Source organism: Chiloscyllium plagiosum, chromosome 30 (genome assembly GCF_004010195.1).
Source record: "Chiloscyllium plagiosum isolate BGI_BamShark_2017 chromosome 30, ASM401019v2, whole genome shotgun sequence".
Classification (NCBI taxonomy): domain Eukaryota; kingdom Metazoa; phylum Chordata; class Chondrichthyes; order Orectolobiformes; family Hemiscylliidae; genus Chiloscyllium; species Chiloscyllium plagiosum.
Window position 1 is genome coordinate 42989052 of NC_057739.1, and position 23929 is coordinate 43012980.

The 23929-nt window shown below is 47.8% G+C and overlaps 2 protein-coding genes across 3 annotated transcripts in view; both read left to right on the plus strand.

The window, feature by feature from the left end:
• Positions 1-11147, plus strand: part of pip5kl1 (phosphatidylinositol-4-phosphate 5-kinase-like 1) — a 60454-nt gene extending 49307 nt beyond the window's left edge. Inside the window, exons 9-11 of one of the 2 annotated variants that reach the window (XR_006316051.1) lie at positions 1260-1422; positions 6800-9109; positions 9926-11147. Coding sequence is in view for 1 of the 2 variants with exons in the window: in XM_043720540.1 (XP_043576475.1) it covers positions 1260-1422; positions 6800-7229 (593 nt within the window). In the remaining variant the exon portion in view is untranslated. Of the gene's footprint in view, positions 1-1259; positions 1423-6799 lie in introns of both variants that reach the window. The other variant, XM_043720540.1, reaches the window with a different exon arrangement.
• Positions 11148-23295: 12148 nt separating this feature from the next.
• LOC122564622 (endophilin-B2-like) overlaps positions 23296-23929 on the plus strand; it is a 92506-nt gene continuing 91872 nt past the window's right edge. Inside the window, exon 1 of the mRNA XM_043719711.1 lies at positions 23296-23666. Within this exon, the coding sequence (XP_043575646.1) occupies positions 23604-23666 (63 nt within the window). The 5' untranslated portion in view covers positions 23296-23603. The remainder of the gene's footprint in view (positions 23667-23929) is intronic.

Here is a 23929-nt window from a genome sequence, read left to right on the forward strand (position 1 = left end):
AGGTCAGTGGGGGAGGAGATGAAGGTGATAGGTCAGGGAGGAGAGGGTGGAGTGGATAGGTGGAAAAGGAGCTAGGCAGGTCTGACAAGTCCGGACAAGTCAAGGGGACAGTACAGAGCTGGAAGTTTGAAACTAGGATGAGGTGGGGGAAGGGGAAATGAGGAAGCTGCTGAAGTCCACATTGATGCCCTGGGGTTGAAGTATTCCGAGGCCGAAGATGAGGCGTTCTTCCTCCAGGCGTCTGGTGGTGAGGGAGCCCTCCTCTAGCTTATCTCTCCACGCTTCCGGCTCTCTGCCTTTATTCCTGATGAAGGGCTTTTGCCCGAAACGTCGATTTTGCTGCTCGTCGGATGCTGCCTGAACTGCTGTGCTCTTCCAGCACCACTGATCCAAAATCTGGTTTCCAGCATCTGCAGTCATTGTTTTTACCTAACTGAGTAAGATGGGAGTCCACTGTTAAAGATTGGACTGGTCTATAACACAGTATGTTTTTAATGATATAATGAGCATATAACATTAATATATATGCGCTGCACTGACCATATAAATAGTGGTTCCTAGAGCAACTTACAGATTGGGAACTCTGTGGTGAGTAACTCACTTCCTGACAACCCTCCCACTTTACCCCCTGCCCCATCCCGCATCTACAAGGCACAAGTCAGGAGGATAATAGAATACTCTTCACTTGCCTGGGTGAGTTCAGCTCTCAAACTCTGGGCACCAATGAGGACCAAACAGGTCCACCTCCACCACTTTAAATGTTAACTCCCTCCTCCACCAATGCTCAGTAGCAGCACTGTGTACTATCTACAAGATGGACTACAGATATTCATCAAAGATCCTCAGGCAGCACCTTCCAAATACACAACCATTTCTGTCTAGAAGGACAGGGGTATCAGATACATGGGAACACCATTCCCTGCAACTTCCCCTCCAAGCCACTCACTATACTGGACTTGGAAATATATCACCGTTCCTTCACTGTCGCTGGGTCATAATCTCGGAATTCTCATACTAAGGACATTGTGGGTCAACCCACAGTGGTTCAAGAAGGCAGCTCACCCCCACCTTCTCAAGGGGCAACTAGGGACAGGCAGTAAATGCTGGGCCCAGCCAGCGACGTTCCATGAGTGAATCATAAAAGAAACAACTCCCTTTATGCTGTTGGTGAGGTGCTGAGCCTATAAACGTCGGGCAGTATTGGTATTGTTAAATTTTCTTTCTGTGCTGTTCTGGATTCTCGATGTGTTCTGTTACAGATCAGCAGCGGTCCTGGCTGGTTCGGCAGATGAACGTTGACACGGAGTATCTGAGAAGCCTCAACGTCCTGGACTACAGCCTCCTGGTAGCCCACCAGCCCCTGCATCTCGATGAGCGTCGCCAAAGCTGGTCCTTTGCAAACATCATTCTCCGCACTAAGAAGTAAGTGGATAGTTAGGAACTGGCCCCTTTCCCAGGGAATGGCTCCTTCCATCTCCTAATCATAGGACCTTACAGCATGGATGCAGGCCATTAAGCCCATCAAGTCCACACTGAACCTCAGTGCATACCAGTCAGACCCACACCCTTACCCTCTAACCCTGCATTTCCCATGACTAACCCACCTAGCGTGCACATCCCTGAACACTATGGCCAATCCATACTGACCCGCACATCCACAGACTGCAGGAGGAAACTGGAGCACCCAGAGGAAACCCACGCAGACACAGGGAGAATGTGCAAACTCCACACAGACAGTCACCCGAGGCTGGAATCGAACCCAAGTCCCTGGTGCTGTGAGGCAGCAGTGCTAACCACTGATCCACCGTGCCGCCCCACTCATGAAAGTATGTATTAATGACTTTCAGCACCATGGCAAATGAATGGCCTCTTTCTGTGCCACATCCCAATATCTTCCTCCTCAGTGGTTAGCATCTTGTTTCTGAGTTGGCGGTTGTGAGTTCGAAGATCTTGAGTATAGATTCCAGGGTGACAGTAAGGTCAGTACCAAGGAGGTACTGCACTGACAGAGGGCACCATCATGTGGGTGAGACATCGGACTGGGTGCCCTATTGGATGGACATGAAATGTCCCATGGCCACCATCTTGAATAAGAGTTTCTCTTGCATATTCTGTGACCAATTCATTATTTATTTAAATCCCCAGAGCCAAGAGATCACCTCTTTTGCTGAGTTGAAGGTGATTAGTCCATTGCTGAGTTGACACTCCTCAGTAATGTACAGCATTGTCTCTGCCTTTCCACAAGTGCTTGTTGGGTTTGTACTCAGGGCTCCAGAGGTGATGCTTGGCAGTGCAGGGACCCCAGTTTGGCCAAGGTCTTTTCCCCAGGGTGGCAGAGTCCAAACCTAGAGAGCATAGGTTAAAGGTGAGAGGGGAAAGATTTAAAAGGGACCTAAGGGGCAATGTTTTCGCACAGAGGGTAATGAGTGTATGGAATGAGCTACCAGAGGAAGTGATGAAGGCTGGTACAATTACAGCATTTAAAAGGCATCTGGATGGTACATGAACAGGAAGGGTTTAGAGGGATATGGGCCAAAGCCTGGCAAATGGGATAAAATTAAATTAGAATATCTGGTTGGCATGGATGAGTTGGACCGAAGGGTCTGTCTGCTGTACACATCTATGACTCTATGAACCCATTTCACCAGGACCACAGTCATTCAGAGCCTGCCTTTTGACAGAAGGGATGTGTGAGTGACCTCCTGTTTTCCACAATCCTTCCTGCCATGGATAGGTATTGGTGGCTCTCGCTAGAGTTGGACCGAAAGGTCTGTCTGCTGTACACATCTATGACTCTATGAACCCATTTCACCAGGACCACATGCACCACAGTCATTCAGAGCCTGCCTTTTGACAGAAGGGATGTGTGAGTGACCTCCTGTTTTCCACAATCCTTCCTGCCATGGATAGGTGTTGGTGGCTCTCGCTAATGAAGATTACCCCAAAGGGAGGATTGACATCTGAAGAGAGACTGGATCAGTGAGGGCTATATTCACTGGAGTTTGGAAGAATGAAGGAGAGATTTCATAGAAACTTATAAAATTCTAACAGGAATCTACAGGGTTAACACAAGAACAATGTTAGAGTAGTGCTGGAAAAGCACAACAGGTCAGGCAGCAACCAAGAAGCAGGAAAATCGACGTTTTGGGCAAAAGCCTTTCATCAGACTCTGGTTTCCAGCATCTGCAGTAACCACTTTCGCCGCAGGAACGATGTTCCCAATGACCAGGGAGTGCAGAACCAAGAGCTACAGTTTAAGGATATGGGGTAGGCCCTTTCGGACAGAGATGGGGAGTGATGTCTTTCCCCAGAGAGGGGTGAGTGTGCGGAATTCTCTGCCACAGAAAGCAGTTGAGGCATTGAATGTTTTCAAGGAGTTAGATATTCAGGTGGGTTTAAACTTGCTCAGCAGGGGAATGGGAACCCAAGGTTAGTTCCAGTGCACAGGACGATGAGAGTAAAGAGGCATGGACAGGAATTCACGGTCACAGGAATGTGCTGGTAGACAGCAAGCTGGTTTGAAGTGTGTCTACTTCAATGCCAGAAGTATCCGAAATAAGGTAGGTGAGCTTGCAGCATGGTTAGGTACCTGGGACTTCAATGTTGTGGCCATTTCGGAGACATGGACAGAGCAGGGTGAGGAATGGATGTTGCAGGTTCCAGGGTTTAGATCTTTCATTAAGAACAGGCAAAGCGGTAAAAGAAGGGGAGGTGTGGCCTTGTTAGTCAAGGACAGTATAACAGTGGATGAAAGAACTTTCGACGAGGACTCATCTGCTGAGGTGATATGGGCTGAGGTTAGAAACAGGAAAGGAGAGGTCACACTGCTGGGAGTATTTTTATAGGCCTCCGCAGAGTTCCAGGGAGGTGGAGGAGACGATTGGCAAAATGATTCTGAGTAGGAGTGAAAGGAACAGGGTGGTCATTATGGGGGACTTTAACTTCCCTAACTTTGACTGGAAATGCTATAATTCCAGTATGTCGGATGGATCAGTTTTAGTCCAATGTGTACAGGAGGGTTTCCTGACACTATGTTGAGGGGCCGACAAGAGGGGAGGCCACACTGGATCTGGTGCTTGGTAATGAACAGGCCAGGTGTTTGATTTAGTCGTAGATGAGCACTTTGGAGAGAGTGATCATAATTCAGTTACGTTTAGTTTAGCGATGGAAAGGGATAGGTACATGCCACAGGACAAGAGTTATCGATGGGGCAAGGGCAATTATAATGCGATTAGGCAAGAATAAGGATGCATAGAATGGGGTAGCAAAATGCAGGGAATACAGACAATCGAAATGTGGAGCTGGTTTCAGGAACAGATATTGCATGTCCTTGATAGGTATGTCCCTGTCAGGCAGGGAGGAGGTGATAAGGTAAGGGAACAGTGGTTTAGCATAGAAATTTCATCTCTTGTTAAGCAGAAGAGGGAGGCTTATGTGTTGATGAGGCAAGATGGTTCAGATGGGGTGATGGAGGGTTATAGATCAGCTCAGAAGGATTTAACGAGAGAATTAAGAAGAGCAAAGAGGACATGACCGGTCTTTAGCAAATAAAATAAAGGAGAACCCTAAAGCTTTCTATAGGTATGTGAGGAATAAAAGGATGACTAGGGTAGGAATAGGGCCAGTCAAAGAGAGAAGTCGGAAGTTGTGTGTGGACCCTGTGGAGATCGGAGAGGGGCTAAATGAATATTTCTCATCGGTTTTCACTCAGGAAAAGGAGAATATTGTAGAGGAGAAGAATGAGGTACGAGATATTAGACTCGAAAGGATCGAGGTTAGTAAGGAAGAGGTGTTATCAATTCTAGAAGGAGTGAAAGTAGACAAGTCCCTGGCTGGATGGAATTTATCCGAGGATTCTCTGGGAAGCTGGGGAGGAGACAGTGGAGCCTTTGGCTTTGATCTTTGGGTCGTCATTGTCTACAGGTTTAGTACCAGAGGACTGGAGGATTGCAAATGTTGTGCCCTTGTTTAAGAAGGGCAGCAGAGATAACCCAGATAATTATAGACCAGTGAGCTTTACATCTCTTGTCGGAAAAGTTTTGGAAAGAATTATAAGAGATAGGATTTATAATCATCCAGCAAGAAACAATTTGATTTCAGATAGTCAACCTGGTTTTGTCAAGGGCAGGTCATGTCTCACAAACCTCACTGAGTTTTTTGAGAAGGTGACCAAGCGTATGGATGAGGGTAGGGCAGTTGATGTGGTATACGTGGACTTCAGTAAAACCTTTGATAAGGTTCCATAAGGAAAAAATGGAGAGTCATGGGATTGAGGTTGATTTAGCAGTTTGGATTAGAAACTGGCTTTCTGAAAGAAGTTAAAAATCACACAACACCAGGTTATGGTCCAATAGTTTTAAATGGAAGCAATAGCTTTCGGAGCACTGCTCCTCCACAACCACCTGATGAAGGGGCAGCGCTCCAAAAGCTAGTGCTTCCAAATAAACCTGTTTGACTATAACCTGGTGTTGTGTGATTTTTAACTTTGTACACCCCAGTCCAATACCAGCATCTTCAAATCATTTCTAAAAGAAGGCAGCGAGTGGTGTTGATGGAAAATATTCAGCCTGGAGTCCGGTTACTAGTGCTGTGCCACATGGGTCTGTTTTAGGACCACTGCTGTTTGTCATTTTTATAAATGACTTAGATGCAGGCATAGGTGGATGGGTTAGTAAGTTTGCAGATGACACTAAAGTCGGTGGCGTAGTGGACAGTGTGGAAGAATGTTTCAGGTTGCAGGGCAACTTGGATAAACTGCAGAATTGGGCTGAGAGGTGGCAAATGGAGTTCAATGCAGATAACTGTGAGGTGATTCACTTTGGGAAGAATAACAGAATACTGGGTCAATGGAAAGATTCTTGGTAGTGTGGATGTGCAGGGGGATCTTGGTGTCCATGTAAATAGATCCCTGAAAGTTGCCACCCAGGTTGATAGTGCTGTTAAGAAGTGTTAGGTTTTATTAGTAGAGGGATTGAGTTCCAGAACCGCAATGTCATGCTGCAACTATACAAAATGTTACTGCGGCCTCACTTGGAATATTGTGTACAGTTCTGGTCGCTCCATCATGGGAAGGATGTGGAAGCATTGGAAAAGGTGCATAGGAGATTTACCAGGATGTTGCCTGGTCTGGAGGGAAGGTCTTATGAGGAAAGGCTGAGGGACTTGGGTGTGTTCTCATTGGAAAGAAGAAGGACAAGAGGGGATTTAATAGAGACATACAATATCTAATAGAGGATTAGATAGGGTAGACAGTGGAAGTTTTTTCCCTAGGATGATGACGTCAGCTTGTATGAGGGGGCGTAGCTACAAATTGAGGGGTGATAGATTTAAGACAGATGTCAGAGGCAGGTTCTTTACTCAGAGAATGGTAAGGGCACAGAATTCCTTGCCTGCCAATGTAGCCAACTCAGCCACATTAGGGGCATTTAAACAATCCTTGGATAAGCACATGGATGATGATGGGATAGTGTAGGGGGATGGGCTTAGATTAATTCACAGGTCGCCACAACATCGAGGGGCGAAGGGCCTGTTCTGCGCTGTATTTTTCTATGTTCTATAGTTCTTCAGGCTAAAGGGATCAAAGGGTAAGGGGAAAAAGCAGGAACCGAGGCCTGAGATGGGTGATTGGCCATGACCGTATTGAATGACAGAGCAGGCTCAATGGGCTGAATGGCCTACTCCTGCTCCTATTTTCTCTGTGTTAGACCTCAACAAAGTACATGATGTGACTCAAAGCTCTCGAGGTAGTATTAGGCTTTGTGTAATATTAGACTTTCCTCTCTCCATCTCTCCCGTGCAGGTCCATGGTAAGTGGAGCTAGCCCCACAGCCTCGGTGGGTAGTCCGGTGCCAGGGCTGGTGGAAGAGGATACGGCAGTGCTGGTAGCTGAGACAGTGAGTGGCACAGACGAGTGCCATGTCAAGGAGATCCCCGGGCCCACCGCGACCGCGGGGCCTGACAGCACCGGCAGCTCGGAGCTCGACAAAGCAGACCCGGCCACCCAGAACCGCCGGCTTCTGCCCAACTTCCGGAACTCTCTGCACGTCATCGACGGGGCGCAGTCCCGCTACTTTGTGGGCATCATCGACATCTTCACCGTGTACGGCTTCCGCAAGAAGCTGGAACACCTGTGGAAGTCCATCCGGTACCGCGGTCAATCCTTCTCCACCGTCAGCCCTGACCAATACGCAAAGCGACTGTGCCAGTGGGTAGAGGACCACACAGTGTAGGGTGCCAGATCTGGTGGGGAGGGGTTGGGCGAGACGGGCTGACGGGGAGGACCATCTGGAGACAGCTGGGATTTTCAGACGAGGAGAGAGCCAGGGGAGGGTGGGGGCTCTCTCCACTCCCCCCGCACCCAACCCCGGTCCCGTGACCGTGTGCAGTCAGTGTCTTGACAGAAGGTGCTGGAATTGGGGATGGGTTATCGGGAGGGGAGGCACTACACTGGGCAGTGTACGGCTGGGTCCCACGGCCGAGGGGACACTGGTCTGGAGCTGAGATAGCAGCAGACATAGGCTCCATCCATCACTCGCTCACAAACCCTGGCACTAGCGCTGGCGTTTGGAGATGTCTGCAGCCCTCAGGAGTGCATGGGGAAGCTGCCTGACCTTTGCATGATCCCTCTGTCTACCCTCATCACTGTGGGGTGGGGGGGGGGGGTGCGCTGCTGAGCATTACTGTTGAGTTCTAGGCCAAGTATAAAGTACATACCTAATCACTGCTCCGTAACATGTATAAACAATGGTTTTGTTTTCATTGCTGTATATAATCAGAAAAACCACATCCAGCTGAGTTACCCTCGTCAGCTCTCTCTTCCCCCAAATCTCTCCACGTCTGGGTCAAGAGCATTATCCAGCCTGTCAAAAGGTGAACCTGTCCATGCTTCCGGCACATCAACTCATGGGGGCGGGTTGGGGAGAAAGGAATTCCTCCACAAGGGGGCAACTCAGAGGGTGGCATGGTGGTAATGACCCCTACCTCTGAGCCAGGAGGTTGAAGTCCCACTTGCTCCAGAGACATGTGGCAACGTCTCGGAGCAGATTGGTTCAGAAGATTTCAAAGAAAGATCTCAGCCGCTTCATTGATGCTGTGAGTAACTGTTTAACCAAGGCTGAGTTAGTGAAACTAATCCTACCCCCGGGCTCAGAGTAACTGTTTAACCAGGGCTGAGTTAGTGAAACTAATCCTACCCCCCGGGCTGAGAATAACTGTTTAACCAGGACTGAGTTAGTGAAACTAATCTTACCCCCGGGCTCAGAGTAACTGTTTAACCAGGGCTGAGTTAGTGAAACTAATCTTACCCCCGGGCTGAGAGTAACTGTTTAACTAGGACTGATTTAGTGAAACTAATCTTACCCCCGGGCTGAGAATAACTGTTTAACCAGGACTGAGTTAGTGAAACTAATCCTACCCCCGGGCTGAGAGTAACTGTTTAACTAGGACTGAGTTAGTGAAACTAATCTTGCCCCCCGGGCTGAGAGTAACTGATTAACCAGGACTGAGTTAGTGAAACCAATCCTACTCCCGGGCTGTGAGTAACAGTTTAACCAGGGCTGAGTTAGTGAAACCAATCCTATCCCCAGGCTGTGAGTAACAGTTTAACCAGGCTGAGTTAGTGAAACCAATCCTACCCCTGGGCTGTGGGTAATGATTTAACCAGGGCTGAGTTAGTGAAACCAATCCTACCCCCAGGCTGTGTGTAATGATTTAACCAGGGCTGAGTTAGTGTAACCAATCCTATCCCCGGGCTGTGAGTAACAGTTTAACCAGGGCTGAGTTAGTGAAACCAATCCTATCCCCGGACTGTGAGTAACAGTTTAACCAGGGCTGAGTTAGTGAAACTGAACCCACTTCATGGGTAAGTGAGGGAATGGAATCTGGTTTGAGGGTTTTTCATTTGGACAGTTAATTGTAAACCTCATTGATAGACATGCCTGTGTCACATGATGCCAAAGTGACAATGATTGCCTCTTTATATTGCAGTCCTCATTCACCACGGTAACCAGTACAGACATTGAACCTGGCTTGGACTCTCTGCTTTAACACTTAAACATACCAACCTGCATCCATACCAGTCGGCAGGACAGAAAACGAGGTGCCTCTCTGTGTAGGTAGAGTTTATTAACTACTCAGTCTTACAGCTCTTTGTACACCCCAGTCCCTGTAACAAGCAGAGGCAGGAGGGAGGTATTTTACAAACCAATTGATGATGATCTGGAACGTGCTGCCTGGCAGGGCGGTGAGAGCAGCTTCAGAACAGGAGAAATACTTGAAAAGGAAGTGACAGCAAGGCGATGGGGGAAAGGGCAGACCAGCGGGAATAATTGGAGAGCTCTTTCAAAAAGGTACCACAGAAACATTGGGATGAGTGGCCTCCTCCTGGGATGGGAGATTCTAAGGTTTTGGACAGTCTAGTTAAAAGATAAACCACCTGAGTGGCAATTGTCAGACCTAGTCAGGAGCTGTGAGGACTCGCTAATGTTTACACTAGTATTTGGGAGTTACTGCTTCAGTTGCAGGGTCCATCGAATAAACTGGGATTAGAGAGAGACGGGGACAATAAGAGGTTGCCCCGAGGGAGCATTAGTAGTATCTTTGGCTGGGAGTCAGTTTGGTTTGCACAGGAGGAGGCTGGAGGGAGTGGGTCACTCCCTCAGTCAATGGGCTCCACGTGCCCCATTAAACACTCACCGATTGCTTTAAGTCTAACCCCACTCCTGGGAAGCCCATTGGATGTTCATTTCAATAAAACATAAAACTGTGGGTGCTGGAGATCTGGAACAAGAACAGAAACTGCTGGAGAAACTCAGCAGGTCCAGCAGCACTGTGGAGAGAGAAACAGAGTTAACATTTCGAGCTCAGTGAACTGGTTCTGACGAAGACTCACCGGACTCAAAACATTAACTCTGCTTTCTCTCCACAGGTGCTGCCAGACCTGCTGAGTTTCTCCAGCAATGTTCATTGGCGATCAGGACTCTCCCACCAACTTGGCCAACTGAGAGAAGTCAGGCTGACCCTGTACAACGTTGTAGGCCACGATTCGAGGGTTGTGTCCAGTTCTGGGTGGTGATGTTTTGAGCAGAATGGGAGTGTGCAGAGGGGTATTCACCAGAATGCTTCCCAGGGTGAGGAGAAGCTGGGTTTGTTCTCCCTGAAGTGATTTAATGGAGCTGGACAGATGAAAGGTAAAGTCAGGGTATCCTGCTGGATCATAGAGCTGCTCTCTAGAGAGAGAGACAGAGCTGACTGCTGATGGTTTGACCTGAGCCACCCCACCTCAGGTGAGAGGAGAGTGTGAGAAGGAGAGTCCTTCATGGTAACCTTAGACAATGTTAGTGTCACTCTGTATCACAAACCAGGCAGGACTGTGACAGAATTAAAACAAGTTTGGCTAGGGGAACTGTCCCTGCTGTCAGATAATCCATGAAATCAGGTGTCAGGGTTTTTGGCAAGTAATGAGGGGGATGTGTGAGGAAGAGGGGCGCTAATGAACTCACTACCTTCGAATCTGGTGGAAATGGAGATGGTCAAAGATTTAAACTGATATTAGATCGACACTCGAGGGAAATAAACTTGCAAGGCTAGTGGGAGAGAGTGGAGTGTAGGATTGACTGGTTATTACCCAGAGAGCTGGCAGGGCCTTGATGGGCCAAATGGCTTCCTTTAGTACTATAACAACTCTATGACTCTATAGGGAGGCGCTGGATACTGTCCCTTATGACTTACATTGCAAGCCCATGGGACCACACAAAGCCCCAATGGATCATACTGCACCATGTTTACCTGATCTGATAGGATTCCACAATTTGTCACAACACTTGTACAAAACCACATGACTTTGAAATCCATCCTCTTTAAATCATGTGACTTGTAATATACCTTCATTCAACCATAGAACATGTAACAATCCACAGGCCAAGTGTAGGGTCAGGTGCCAATCTGGCTCAAACAGTAGCACTCTTCATTGTGGCCGAGGGAATTGTGGGTTCAGAATTGTGAGGATTTAGTGCATTTGTAAAATATGAACGTGAACACTCAGGCATCATGTATAATGAATTCACACTGTGCGAATAACTGATTTAATAAATTGTATAGTATTTGAAAATGTAAATGCAAAATCTGGTGAATTAAATTGGTTTTTTTCCCACCCCTATTGTTGTTCTGGTATTTTCAGGTGCAATCAATCTGATCGAAAAAGGGAGAGACTTGCATTTATTGAACACCATTCACTGCCAGTCAGGATTCATGTCAGTCTATGAGACAGAAACCAAAACACCTTCCTTTGTGACTGTAGTTTATTGACTACTCAGTCTTACAGTTCTTCCACTCACAGTGGGACAGATACTCCCCTATCTACGGATGGCTTCCTGACCAATATGTTCAAGGAATTTGTTATACACCTCTGGAGCAGGTGGGACTAGAACCTGGGCCTCCTGGCTCGGAGACAGGGATACTACCACTGTGCCACAAGAGCCTGTTCCTCTATATATGTGCTCAACCATTAATACAACCACCTCTTTCTTCTGAACCTGAAATAAAAAGCATGTACAAACTTAACAGTATGGTTTAACCAGACAGTAATCCACAGGATCTTGCCAACTACTTCACCGCCAATGTATACTCTTACAATGTAGAAAATGTGTCAGCCAACTTGTGCACAGATCACTTCCACGAATTGAGATGTGGTAATGACCAGGTAATCTGTTTTTGCACCATCAACATTCTTTCTCCCTCAGCACTCCACACGCCCCCCCCCCCCCCCCCCCCACCACCCCAATCCCGCCCCCCTCCCCCCCCCCAACTATAGCACAAATGCTGCCCCTTCCACAGCTAACCTCAGCTCCGATAGACTCATCTAGACTCGAAACGTTAGCTTGCTCTCTCTCCATGGATTCTGTCTGACCCGCTGTGATCTCCAGCACTTTTTGTTTTCAGTCCAGATTCCAGCACTTGTAATAATTTGCTCCTAATCTGATTTTGGGATGTTTATTGAAGGATAGGAATCAAATATTGACCAGGATATCAGAAAGGATCCCGTGCGCTGTCCTTCAACATGGTGTCCATTTCACATCTGCCTGAGAGAGCCACCTGACACTGAGGGCACCTGAACGTTTCACAAGCAGGAGACTTGAAAATAATGCACCAAAATATTTGGAGGAAGTTTATATCTGACGGCCCCAACCGGATGACCTGGTATCTGTCTCTGCCTGTGCCTCAGCTCATCGGCTACTCAAACCCTTATGCCTGCGTTTGATCTGTCTTCAATCAAATCTCCTCTTAGCCTTTTCCTCTCCAGGGGAAACAGTCCCAATTTCTCCCAATCTATCCTCATAACTGCCTGGAACCATTGTTGTAAATCGCTTCTGCACTCTCCCCAAAGCATTCACGTTCCTCCTATTGCAATACAGCCAGTTTCATATACAGTACTTCAGCTGAGGTTGAATCAGTTTCTTAAACAAGTTCATCTTAACCTCCCCCCATATCAACAGCACTTTCTACCCATTCTGCTATTTTACGTGTACGTGTCATGTAGATTTCCCTGATCCTGTAGCATAGTACCCTTATTTTATACTGCCTCCATATCTCCTTTGTATCATAAGGTATAGGAGGAGAATTAAGAGGAGCCACTGGGGTGGCACAGTGGCTCAGTGGTTAGCACTGCTGCCTCACAGCATCAGGGAACCAGATTCAATTCCAGCCTCAGGCCACTGTGTGGAGTTTGCACATTCTCCCCGTGTCTGTATAGATTTCCTCCAGGTGCTCCGGTTTCTTCCCACAATTCAGAGATGTGCAGGTCAGGTGAATTGGCCATGCTAAGTTGCCCATAGTGTTAGGTGTATCAGTCAGAGGGAAATGGGTCTGGGTGGATTACTCTTCGGAGGGTCGTTGTGGGCTTGTTGGGCCGAAGAGCCTTTTTCCACACTGTAGGGGAATCTAATATAATTAGCCATTCAGCCCATTGAGTCTACCCTGCCATTAGGTCATGTTTCTCAACCCCATTCTCCTGCCTTCTCCCTGTAACCATTATTTCCCTTATTAATCAAGAACCTACCTGTCTTAAAGACACTCAACGACTTGCCCTCCACAGCCCTATGTGGGAACGAGTTCCACAGATTCACCACCTCTAGCTGAAGAAATTACTCTTTATCCCAGTAGAAAAGGATTGTCCCTTCACTCTGAGGCTGTGCCTTGGGTCCTGGTGTCTCCTACTAGAGGAATCATCTTCTCCATGTCCACTCTATCCAGGCCTTTCAGTATTCTGTACATTTCAAACAGATTTCCCCCCCCCCCCCATTCTTCTAAACTCAATTGAATACAGGCCCAAAGTCCTCAACCACTCCCTATGACAAAGCCTTCATCCCACAGAACATTCTTGTAAACCTCTTCTGGAATCCCGCCCCCGCCCCTCCCCACTCCCCAAACCAATGCTAGCACATCTTCCTTAGATACAGAAACTGCTCATATTCCAAATGCAGTTTGACCACAGCCTTATACGCCCCTTGCAGTACATCCCTGCTCCTGTATTCTAGCCCTCTTGAAATGAATGCTAACATTGCATTTGCTTTCCTAACTGCCAACTGAACATGCATGTTAACCTGAAGAGAATCCTGAACTGCTAAGTCCTTTTGTGCTTGAGATTTCCAAAGCCTTTCCCCATTTACAGCATTGTCTATGCCTCTTCTTCATTCAAATGTGCATAATCTTACACTTTCTGACATTGTATTCCATCTGCTACTGCTTTGCCCGCTCTCCGAGCCTGTCCAAGACTTCTTCAACCTCCTCACATCCTCAACACTACCTGTCCCTTCATTTATCTTTGTGTCATCTCTAAGGAATATCACCCAGTTACATTACCTGACACATCTCTGGTTTGAATTTCACCCGTTAACTTACCTGTCCATTCAATCACCTTGTTAAAGTCCTTGTGAAGTTCTCTAGTTTACATTTCTCCCAAGTTTTGTGTTAGAGGCAAAGTTTGAAATTGTCCGCTGCAGACTAACATCTAGATCATTAATGAATATGTATCAGGAAAAACAAGGGTCCTAAATTCTGATCCCTGGGAATCTCCACTACAAACCTTCCTCCGGCCCGAAAAATATCCATTGGCCATTGCTCTCTGTTTCCTGTCCTAACAAATTACTGCAGGCGCTGGAACCTGTTCTGAAGACAACAAATGCTGGAGATCACACTGGGGTCAGACAGCATCCATGGAGAGAGAGCACGCTTAAGTTTTGAGTCCAGATAACTCTTCATCCGAACTGAAGTAAACTTTAGATGAAGAGTCACCTAGACTCGAAATGTTAGTTTAGTGTCTCTCCAGAGATACTGTCTGACCCCATTGTGATCTCCAGCATGTGGTGTTTTCAGTACCCTCTGTTTCCTATCCCTCAGCCTGTTTTGTATCCATGTTGCTACTGGCCCACCAGTTGTACAATTCCTCAAGCCTATTGTGTGGCCTGTATCAAACATACAGTGTTACCCTCATAACCCTATCCGTTACCTCTTCAAAAAAACTCCAAGTTATTTGACACAATATTCCCTTAACCAATCCATGCTGTCTCCTCCCAATCAATTCACACTTTTCCACATACAGTATTAATTCTAGCCTGAATAATTGTTTCTGGAAGTTTCCCCATCACCAAAGTTTAACTGCCTGGTGGTGTAGTTACTGGCTTGATCCTTGAAACTTTTTAATTTGAACAAGAGTGTAATGTTTACAGTTCTCAAATCCTCCAAAACTGCGCCTTAATTCAAGGGAAGTTGGTCACTTAGATTACCTGAAATAAAATTCAATGGAATTTCTGAGGGTTGTTGCCTGTGGACTGACCAAAGCTGCAGTTAGGGTAAGGAGGCCAGTACTGCCTCGCTGGGTAGCACTCTCCGATCTTGAATCAGAGATGTTGTGGGTTCAAGCCCCACTCTGGACATTTGAAGAAGCAATTCAGAATGACAGTTCTACAGAGGGAGTGCTGCACTGCCAGAGTTATTGGGACCCAGTCTCTGCAAAAGATCGTGTGACATTATTATGAAGGACACATCATCTATTTCTAAGTTCATCATTTGAAGTTATCATAGAATCCATACAGTGTGGAAACAGGCCCTTCAGCCCATCAAGTCAATACCGACCCTCTGAAGAGTAACCCACCCAGCCCCATTTCCCCTATCCTATATTTACCTCTGACCATTGCACCTAGTTTACATATCCCTGAACACTATGGGCAATTTAGCATGGCCACCCTAACCTGCACACCTTTGGACTGTGGAAGGAAATCGGAGCACCGAAGGAAACCCATGCAGACACAGGGAGAATGTGCAAATTCCACACAGTCGCCTGAGGCTGGAATCAAACCCAGGTCCCTGGCGCTGTGAGGCAGCAGTGCTAACCACTGAACAACCCTTTAATCCTACACTGTACCTGCTTTTATGACTTTTCTGCTATATCTCTGACCTGCCAACACATATGAACATAAGACAAGTTGGAAGCTAGAGTTGGCCAATCAACCCTTTGAATCTTCCCTGCTGTTCAATAAGATCACGGTTGATCTGAATACTCTACATTCTTGCCTACACTCTCCCTCCTTTACTTAGCAAGAATCTTCCAAAGACTCATGACCCATTGAGAGAAGAAAATCCTCATCACTGTCTTGAAAGAGCGACACCTTTATTTTTAACAGCAACTGGTAATACTAGATTCTCCCACAAGAGGCAGCATCCTCTCCTCATGACCCTGCCCAGATCTTACTCTCCTGACCTCTAATGGCTACAAGCCCAGTCCGTCCAAACTCTCCGTATAAGGACAACCTGCCCATGGCAAGTTTCAGTCTGTAGGTAAAAACAAGGACTGCAGATGCTGGAAACCAGAGTCTAGATCAGAGTGGTGCTGGAAAAGCACAGCAGGTCAGGCAGCATCCGAGGAGCAGGAAAATCGACGTTTCAGGCAAAAGCCCTTCATCAGGAATGCCCGTAACATCGTTTTTCCTGCTCCTCAGATGCTGCCTGACCTGCTGTGCTTTTCCAGCACCACTTGAATCAAGTCTCAGTCTGGGTAGACCTTCTCTGAAATGCATATGCTCCCTTCCTTAAATATGGGGACCAACACTGTATACAGTACCCACCAATGCTGTGTTGAACTATACATAAGAACGTAAGAATGAAGAACAGGAGGAGACCATCTAGCTGATCTTTCAATGGCCTCAGCTCTACTTATCCGCCTGCTCACCAAAATCCTTAATCCCTTTACTGTTTAAAATCTACCTTTGCCTTAAAAACATTCAACGAGGTAGCCTCAAACTGCTTCACTGGACAGGGAATCCCACAGATTCACAACCCTTTGGGTGAAGAAGTTCCTCCTCAACTCGGTCCCAAATCTCTCCCCCCTTACTTTGAGTTAAAAATCACACAACACCAGGTTATAGTCCAACAGGTTTATTTGGAAGCACTAGCTTTCAGAGCCCTGCTCCTTCATCAGGTGGTTGTGGTGAATAAGATCGTAAGACACACAATTTATAGCAAATGTTTACAGTGTGATGTCACTAAAATTATATATGCCCCCTAGTTCGAGTACATTAGCCTCCCTATATTTTCTTTACAATTTCAGAATTTAACTTGAATTGTTTCAGCGCGGGAGAGAAGCATACTTTGTAACACCCCTGGGTATAACCCTGGGTATGACCCAGGGGTCCCTCTGATAACATTGATAACTGGTCTCCTGGCTTTTCAGAGCCATCGATGGCTTGACTTGGTGAATGAAGTTGATCTACCTGCCACAAACACTAGAGGGAGCCAGTTACCCCCTAGGACAGAGACATGGACAGAATTAGCCCAATCTCGAAGGTTTCTTCACATTACTCAGAGGGACAGCCCTGGGAGTGGTTCACAGACTCTGTGAAAGATTTGTACCCCAGAATTAGAGTAGATTCCCTACAGTGTGGAAACAGGCCCTTCGGCCCAACAAGTCCACACCGACCCTCCGAGAAGAGCAACCCACCCATTCCCCTACATTTACCCATGACTAATCCACACAGACAGTCGCCCGAGCCGGGAATTGAATCCGGGTCCCTGGCGTTGTGAGGCAGCAGTGCTAACCACTGAACCATCATGCCCCCGAGTCACATTGAGATGACAGAAAGCAAGAACGGAATTTTGTCAGTGAGGAGAGAAGGATGATCATTCGGCCTGTCAATCCTGCTCAGCCATCCAATGTCACCATGGTTAGCATGGGCTTCACAATCTGGCTTGTTCCCCTGTCTCTCGATTCTCCGAGAAACTAAAACTATCTCTATCCTTGCCTCAGTATGGAGCAGCCCTCTCAGGGAGACAGTTACAAAGATTCACAAGCTTCAAAGTCAATTAATTTCTCCTCATCTCAGTCTGAGGGTCAACCCTTTGTCCTGAAACAGTGTCCGTGTTTTAAATTCCCTGCCCCATTTCACGCAGACACGGGGAGAATGTGCAAACTCCACACAGTCACCCGAGGCTGGAATGAAACCCTGGTCTCTGGCGCTGTGAGGCAGCAGTGCTAACCACTGAGCAACCCTTTAATCCTACACTGTCCCTGCCTTTGATTACCTTGCCAACATTGACCCTATCAAACTCCCTCAGAATCTGATATGCTTCCATCTCTTGTTGGGACACAGGAGACTTACAGAACAGCACAGACAGGGACAAAGTTACACAGAGGGACTCAACACCCAGGATTGTTCCCCTTAGAGCACAGGAGGTCAAAGGTGAGTTCACAAGATTAAATCAGGAGCATTTATTAACCATTGGGCCAGCATTTATTCCCCATTGCCCAGTTAAGTGCCAGTCTCATTGCTGTGGGTCTTGTGTAGGCCAGACCAGGCAGGGATGGAAGATTTCCTTTCCCAAAGGACATTAGTGAACCCGAAGGGGTTTTAACAGCAATCACTGGTGGTTAGATAGCTGTAATTAAACTAAGCTTTTTTACTTCAGATGTTTGTCTTCCCCCACATTGAAGTCAACTTTCACCAGGTGCTGTAGTGGGAGTCACTCCACATCCTCTGAGTGAACAAAACCCAGTGACATTCGGATGACACCACCACCTCCCTAGCAGACTGAAGGCTCATCCATCAGTAAAAGGGGTTGAGGTGATGGAAGGGAGAAGCTTTGAGAGGTGGGGCAGTGGGGGATAATTTGTGCTGTTAAATGGATCACCTGGAAGGGGCATTAACACTGGGAGATGATGGTCTAATGGTATTACTACGAGACTATTAATCCAGGCAACCAGGTAATGTTCCATGGTCCTGCGTTCAGATCCCAGAGGATGCAATTTGAATTCAATCAATTAGTGATGACCAGGAAACCTGTTACTGATTGTCAGGGAAAAAAAGGGTCAGTGCTGAGGGAGTGGGCACTGTCGGAGGGTCAGTCCTGAAGGAGTGGGCACTGTCGGAGGGTCAGTGCTGAGGGAGGGCCGCACTGTCAGAGGGTCAGTGCTGAGGGAGTGCCGCACTGTCGGAGGGTCAGTGCTGAGGGAGCGGGCACTGTCGGAGGGTCATTGCTGAGGGAGTGTGGCACTGTCGGAGGGTCAGTACTGAGGGAGCGGGCACTGTCGACAGTCAGTGCTGAGGGATCAGGCACTGTTGGAGGGTGAGCGCTGAGGGAGTGGGCATTGTCGGAGGGTCAGCGCTGAGGGAGCGCCGCACTGTCAGAGGGTCAGTGCTGAGGGAGCGGGCACTGCCAGATGGTCAGTGCTTAGGGATCAGGCACTGTTGGAGGGTGAGCGCTGAGGGAGTGGACACTGTCGGAGGGTCAGTGCTGAGGGAGCGGGCACTATCGGATGGTCAGTGCTGAGGGAGTGCCGCACTGTCGGACGGTCAGTTCTGAGGGGGTGCCGCACTGTCGGACGGTCCGTGCTGAGGGAGTGCCACACTGTTGGAGGGTCAGTGCTGAGGGGGCCCTGCACTGTCGGAAGGTCAGTGCTGAGGGAGCCCTGCACTGTCGGAGGGTGTGCACTGAAGGAATACTGCACTGTCAGAGGGTCAGTGCTGAGGGAGAGATCCGAAGGTAGTGATGTGGTCCTTTAAATGAGACATTAAAGTGAGACTTGTCTATTATTGACATGAAACAATGCACCTATCCTTAGATACTGCTAAAGGAGTGTTAGGAATGCTATCAAAATAAAATCTTTGAAACAAGGGGTTGGCCATTCAGCCCCCAAGCCTATGCTCCCATTCCAGGTGATGGCTGGTTACTTGTCTCAACACCATTTCCCCAGATCTTTTAAGCTCCTTCATTCCTAGAAATCTTTGAATTTTTCTCTTGAACATACACAATAACTGAGCTTACATATTGTAGACATGCTTCTGTCAAATTATTCACTGCAGCAACTCGCAAACTTCCCCAGCCAGCACCATCCAAACCTACGGCCACATCCATCTCGATACATGGGAACACCACCCCCTGCAAGCTCCCCTTCAAGCCAATCACCATCCTGACTTGGAAATATATCGCTGTTCCTTCACGGTCACTGGGTCAGAATCCTGGAATTCCCTCCCTGACAATATTGTTGGTTTTCTTAGATCCCAAGGACTGTAGTAGTTTAAGAAGGGAGCTAACATCCACCAGCCAAGACCAGGTCTTATTACTGAATTTTTGAAAACTGCAATGAAATTGAAGAGAGGGATCGTTCAGGTTCCTGATATTAGTTGCACCCAGTAGCTGCACCAGCATCAAGGCCATGGTCATCCGAAACCAACTGCATTGGGCTGGCTTTGCTCCTCGGATGCTGTGCTCTTCCAGCACCACTAATCCAGAATCTGGTTTCCAGCATCTGCAGTCATTGTTTTTACCTTTGTTCTTAGGGTGTCTGTGATCCCACAACCAAAGCAAATTGTCTTTGCCAAGTTCAAGGAAGGCAACTGAATGAGAGGAGGACAAAAGGAGTTTTCAAAGATTCTCTGAAGGCTTCCTTCAAGAAATGGAACGTAGGTGTCAATGCGTGGGAGACCCTCGTTCAAATGAAACTGTCTTGGAGGAAGTTCCTGTTTGCAGGGGCACAATTCTTTGAGAAGACCCATCAGCAAGAGGCAGTATGGAAAATAAACTGGAGAAGGGAATGCTAGCTATCTCAAGGTCAAGGGCCAATGCTGCTTCCCTGAAACTCTTACCAGTGAGTGGTCAGAGATGTGGCTGCAGGATCACCACCCACACAAGGACCCATAGAATCCATGACCAGTGACACAGAATTTCCGAGGTGGATAATGGTACTTGTTAGCGAGTAATTGAGGACAATGCTGATTGTTACACCTTGCTGTGTGTAGGATGGTCAGTGCTTTTCCTCATGGGACAGTACCAGCCAGGCCCCCAATGTAGAGGGAATGCTTTGAGGCATTTCAGAAAGTTGCTATATAAATTTAATTTTCTCGCCAGCTGCAACCCCAGGATTTGAAAAGCCAGTGCATATGACGGTGTATAGGTTCGGAGAATGTCTTGTTGGCAAAGCACAAATTTATTAAAAGTTGTGTTTGCCAGGAGGAAGAATCACTTGGATCGATCACTTTTTAAAAATATATTTATTCAGTTTGTGGGATGTCGGCGTCACTGGCTGGGCCCAGTATTTATTGCCCATTCCTAGTTGCCCCTTGAGAAGGTGGGGGGTGAGCTGCCTTCTTGAACCGCTGCAGTCCACCTGCTGTGCGTTGACCCACAATGCCCTTAGGGAGGGAATTCTCGAGTTTTGACCCAGATCACTTGATTTAATAATTTCTTTGATAAATAACCTATTGGCTGGTTTTTATCAACTCTACTGAATTGAATTGGTTTTCCTATCACACTTACCAGTAACTAACAGAGTGGGCTGGAAATTGAGACAGAAATAATGGTGTGTGATTGAAGTTTTGCAGTTATTAATGTTCATCTGCAAGTGAAGGAGCTACCCATGAAATATGAACCCTCACAAATGGCTGAGTGCCTCCAAAATTAATAAAAATTGCATCTTGCCTTCAATCTCCCAAAAGGTTCTTAAAATTTACTGATTAGTGTATTAACTGTTCAGTGAAGGTGCCGCAGAAATTCAGGTCATTAAAAGTCTAAGTAACCTTTCACTGACACGTAATGTTGTCAGCAGAATCTCTCTCGGCCAGAGAGAAAGCAACTCAGATTATCCAATCCCATTCCCTCACCGAGTAAATTGTTGGAAATCGAGAGAAGGGATCAGATTTTGAATACCAGAAAAAACCGAGAATGCTGGAAGTCAGAAACAAGAACAGAAATTGATGGAAAAACTCAGCAGGTCTGGCAGTATCTATGGAAAGAAAGCAGAGTTAACGTTTTGGGTCCAATGACCCTGCTTCAGCACTGATTGGAGCTGGTTGGTATTCCCACAAGGCCTCACTGGTAAAGTGCAGCGTTCCCACAGAACGCTTGGGAATCACTGGCGCAAGACCATCCTGAGTGGAGGAGCACCATCCAGGAAGTTGTTGAGCACCTCGAGACTTGCTCTCGGCTAAAAATGGAATCCGGGAGAAAAGAACGCAAGGAGCGCGCTGCCACACCAACATCCCACAACCACCTGGTGAAGGAGCGCGCTGCCACACCAACATCCCACAACCACCTGGTGAAGGGGCGCGCTGCCACACCAACATCCCACAACCACCTGGTGAAGGGGCGCACTGCCACACCAACATCCCACAACCACCTGGTGAAGGAACAGCGCTCCAAAAGCTAGTGCTTCCAATTAAACCTGTTGGACTATAACCTGGTGTTGTGTGATTTTTAACTTTGTCCACCCCAGTCCGACACTGTCTCCTCCAAATCATGACCCCCTTCCCGTGACCACCACCTGCCCCAAGTATAACAGTGCCCGCGGTAGCTACATCGGTCTGTACAGCCGCCTACAGACTCACCCTGGGAGGGGGAGAGAGTCATCTTCCTCTGTGAGGGCCTGCCGATGGTGATAATGGTATAAGTGCTGAAGGTGGGTTGGGGGGAGATGGGTTGGAGTAAATGATAGGTGGAGACACAGACCTGAGGAAGGAAGCATGATAGATCAGGTAAAGGTCAACCTGGGAGGATCAATAGCTGCTAATGGGGACCATTGACAGGTGAGAGTGGGTAGTTTGTGGTAGCAGACCATGTGATGACAAGGCCTGGTGTGTGGGGGTTGGCGTAATGAAGTGGGAGAGCTCAGACCCTAAAGTTGTTGAACTCAATATTGAGTCCAGAAGGCTGCAGGGTCCTCAAGTGGATAATGAGGTGCTGTTCTTCCAGCCTGCACTGAGCTTCACTGGAGCACTGCAGACAGTCAGGGGACAGAGAGGCTGGTCAGGGGACAGGGGTGGGCTGTTAAAGTGGCAGGCGGTGGGAAGCTCAGGGACCGTGGGCAGAACGTAAGTGTTCAGTGAAGTGATCACACAGTCCATGCTTTGTTTCCCCAGTGACGACATTGTGAGCAGCAAATACAGTCGGACGGTAGATTTCCTTCCGTAAGTGGACTAGTGAACCAGGTGGGTCTTGAATGACAATCAGTAATAATTACATAATTAAGATAAATTCCTGCGAATGCTGGAAGTCTGAAACAATCACAGAGAAAGCTGGAGAAACTCAGCAAGTCTGTCAGCACAGGGTACTCCAGAACAGAAACAGACCCTTCAGCCCAACCAGTCCATGCCGACCATAATCCCAAACTAAACTAGTCCCACCTGCCTGCTCCTGGCCAATATCCCTCCAAACCTTTCCCAATTCATGTACGTATCCAAAATATCTTTTAAACGTTGTAACTGAGCCCACATCCACCACTCCCTCACCACTGTCTGTGTAAAAAAAAAATTGCCCCTCATGTCTTTTTAGAATCTCTGTCCTCTCACCTTAAAAATATGTGCACTTCCACACCCTCCCCCCTCCACCGTCTTGAAATCTCCCACCCTAGGGAAAAGACATTATAGAAGAGAAACAGGGTTAATGTTTCGGGACCGGCCTGACTCTGGGGAGCTATATGGGATATCATGAAGGCCTCATTGTACTGGAACTACCTTGGGCCCCCAGTGAGTTAGAGCACACTATAGTTTTCCAGCTCAGAGCAGCTCCCCACTTCAGTGGTTTGTGTTGTTGCTGTAATCCTCTGTGACAATCACATATCACAAAACACAAGGCTTTGCAGCGTTTTTGACACAGTCTGGCTTTTAACGGGCTGTTGGGGACCCTCCTCCTAACTTGGCCACAGTGCCTGAGCCGGGTATGGCGTCAGGTTACAGAGAGAGGGAGGAGGGACTGGTACATGGAGTTGCCCTTTTAAGAGGCTGTCTGGCTGATTGCTGAGAATGTGGATGAGATCAGGGGGTTTTGAGCATTTTCTGTGGTGTTTCTCTCTCTCTCTCGTTTGCCAGGGGTTTGACCCCTGTGAGGTTCAAATACAGGGTCAGGCTGGGACCAGCCTGTGTGCCCTGTCCTGTCGCCCAGGGAAGGAGCTACCAGCTGGGGAACCTCACTGTCCAAGGCTATTTCCAGTTTAAGAGGCAGTGCCTGCTGATGCCTGCTGAGATGGATGGGTTAAGCTGCTAGGGTTTGGATGTGGTTGTTGTTAGCTCAGTTTGTGTCTGTGTGTGTGAGAGAGAGACAGGAGCAGGCAGGCAGCAGCAGCCATGGATTTCAACGTCAAGAAGTTGGCTTCAGACGCTGGCGTTTTCTTCAGTCGAGCCGTTCAGGTAAGGAGCTGTTTGCCCAGGCTACCCACACCCCTCCTCCCCCCTCCTCCCTTCCCCTACCCCAGGGTAGGGCTGGCAGGGGGATGGACGATGGGAGCACATTCTGGGAGGCTCATTCTGAGAGGCCTTTACATGGGAGGGACATCGAGGGCACAGTGTACACGCCTCGAGGGAGGGGGACAGGGGGACAGTGTACACTCCTCAGGGGGAGGGGGACAGTGGGAGAGGGAAACAGTATACACGCCTCAGGGGGACAGTATACA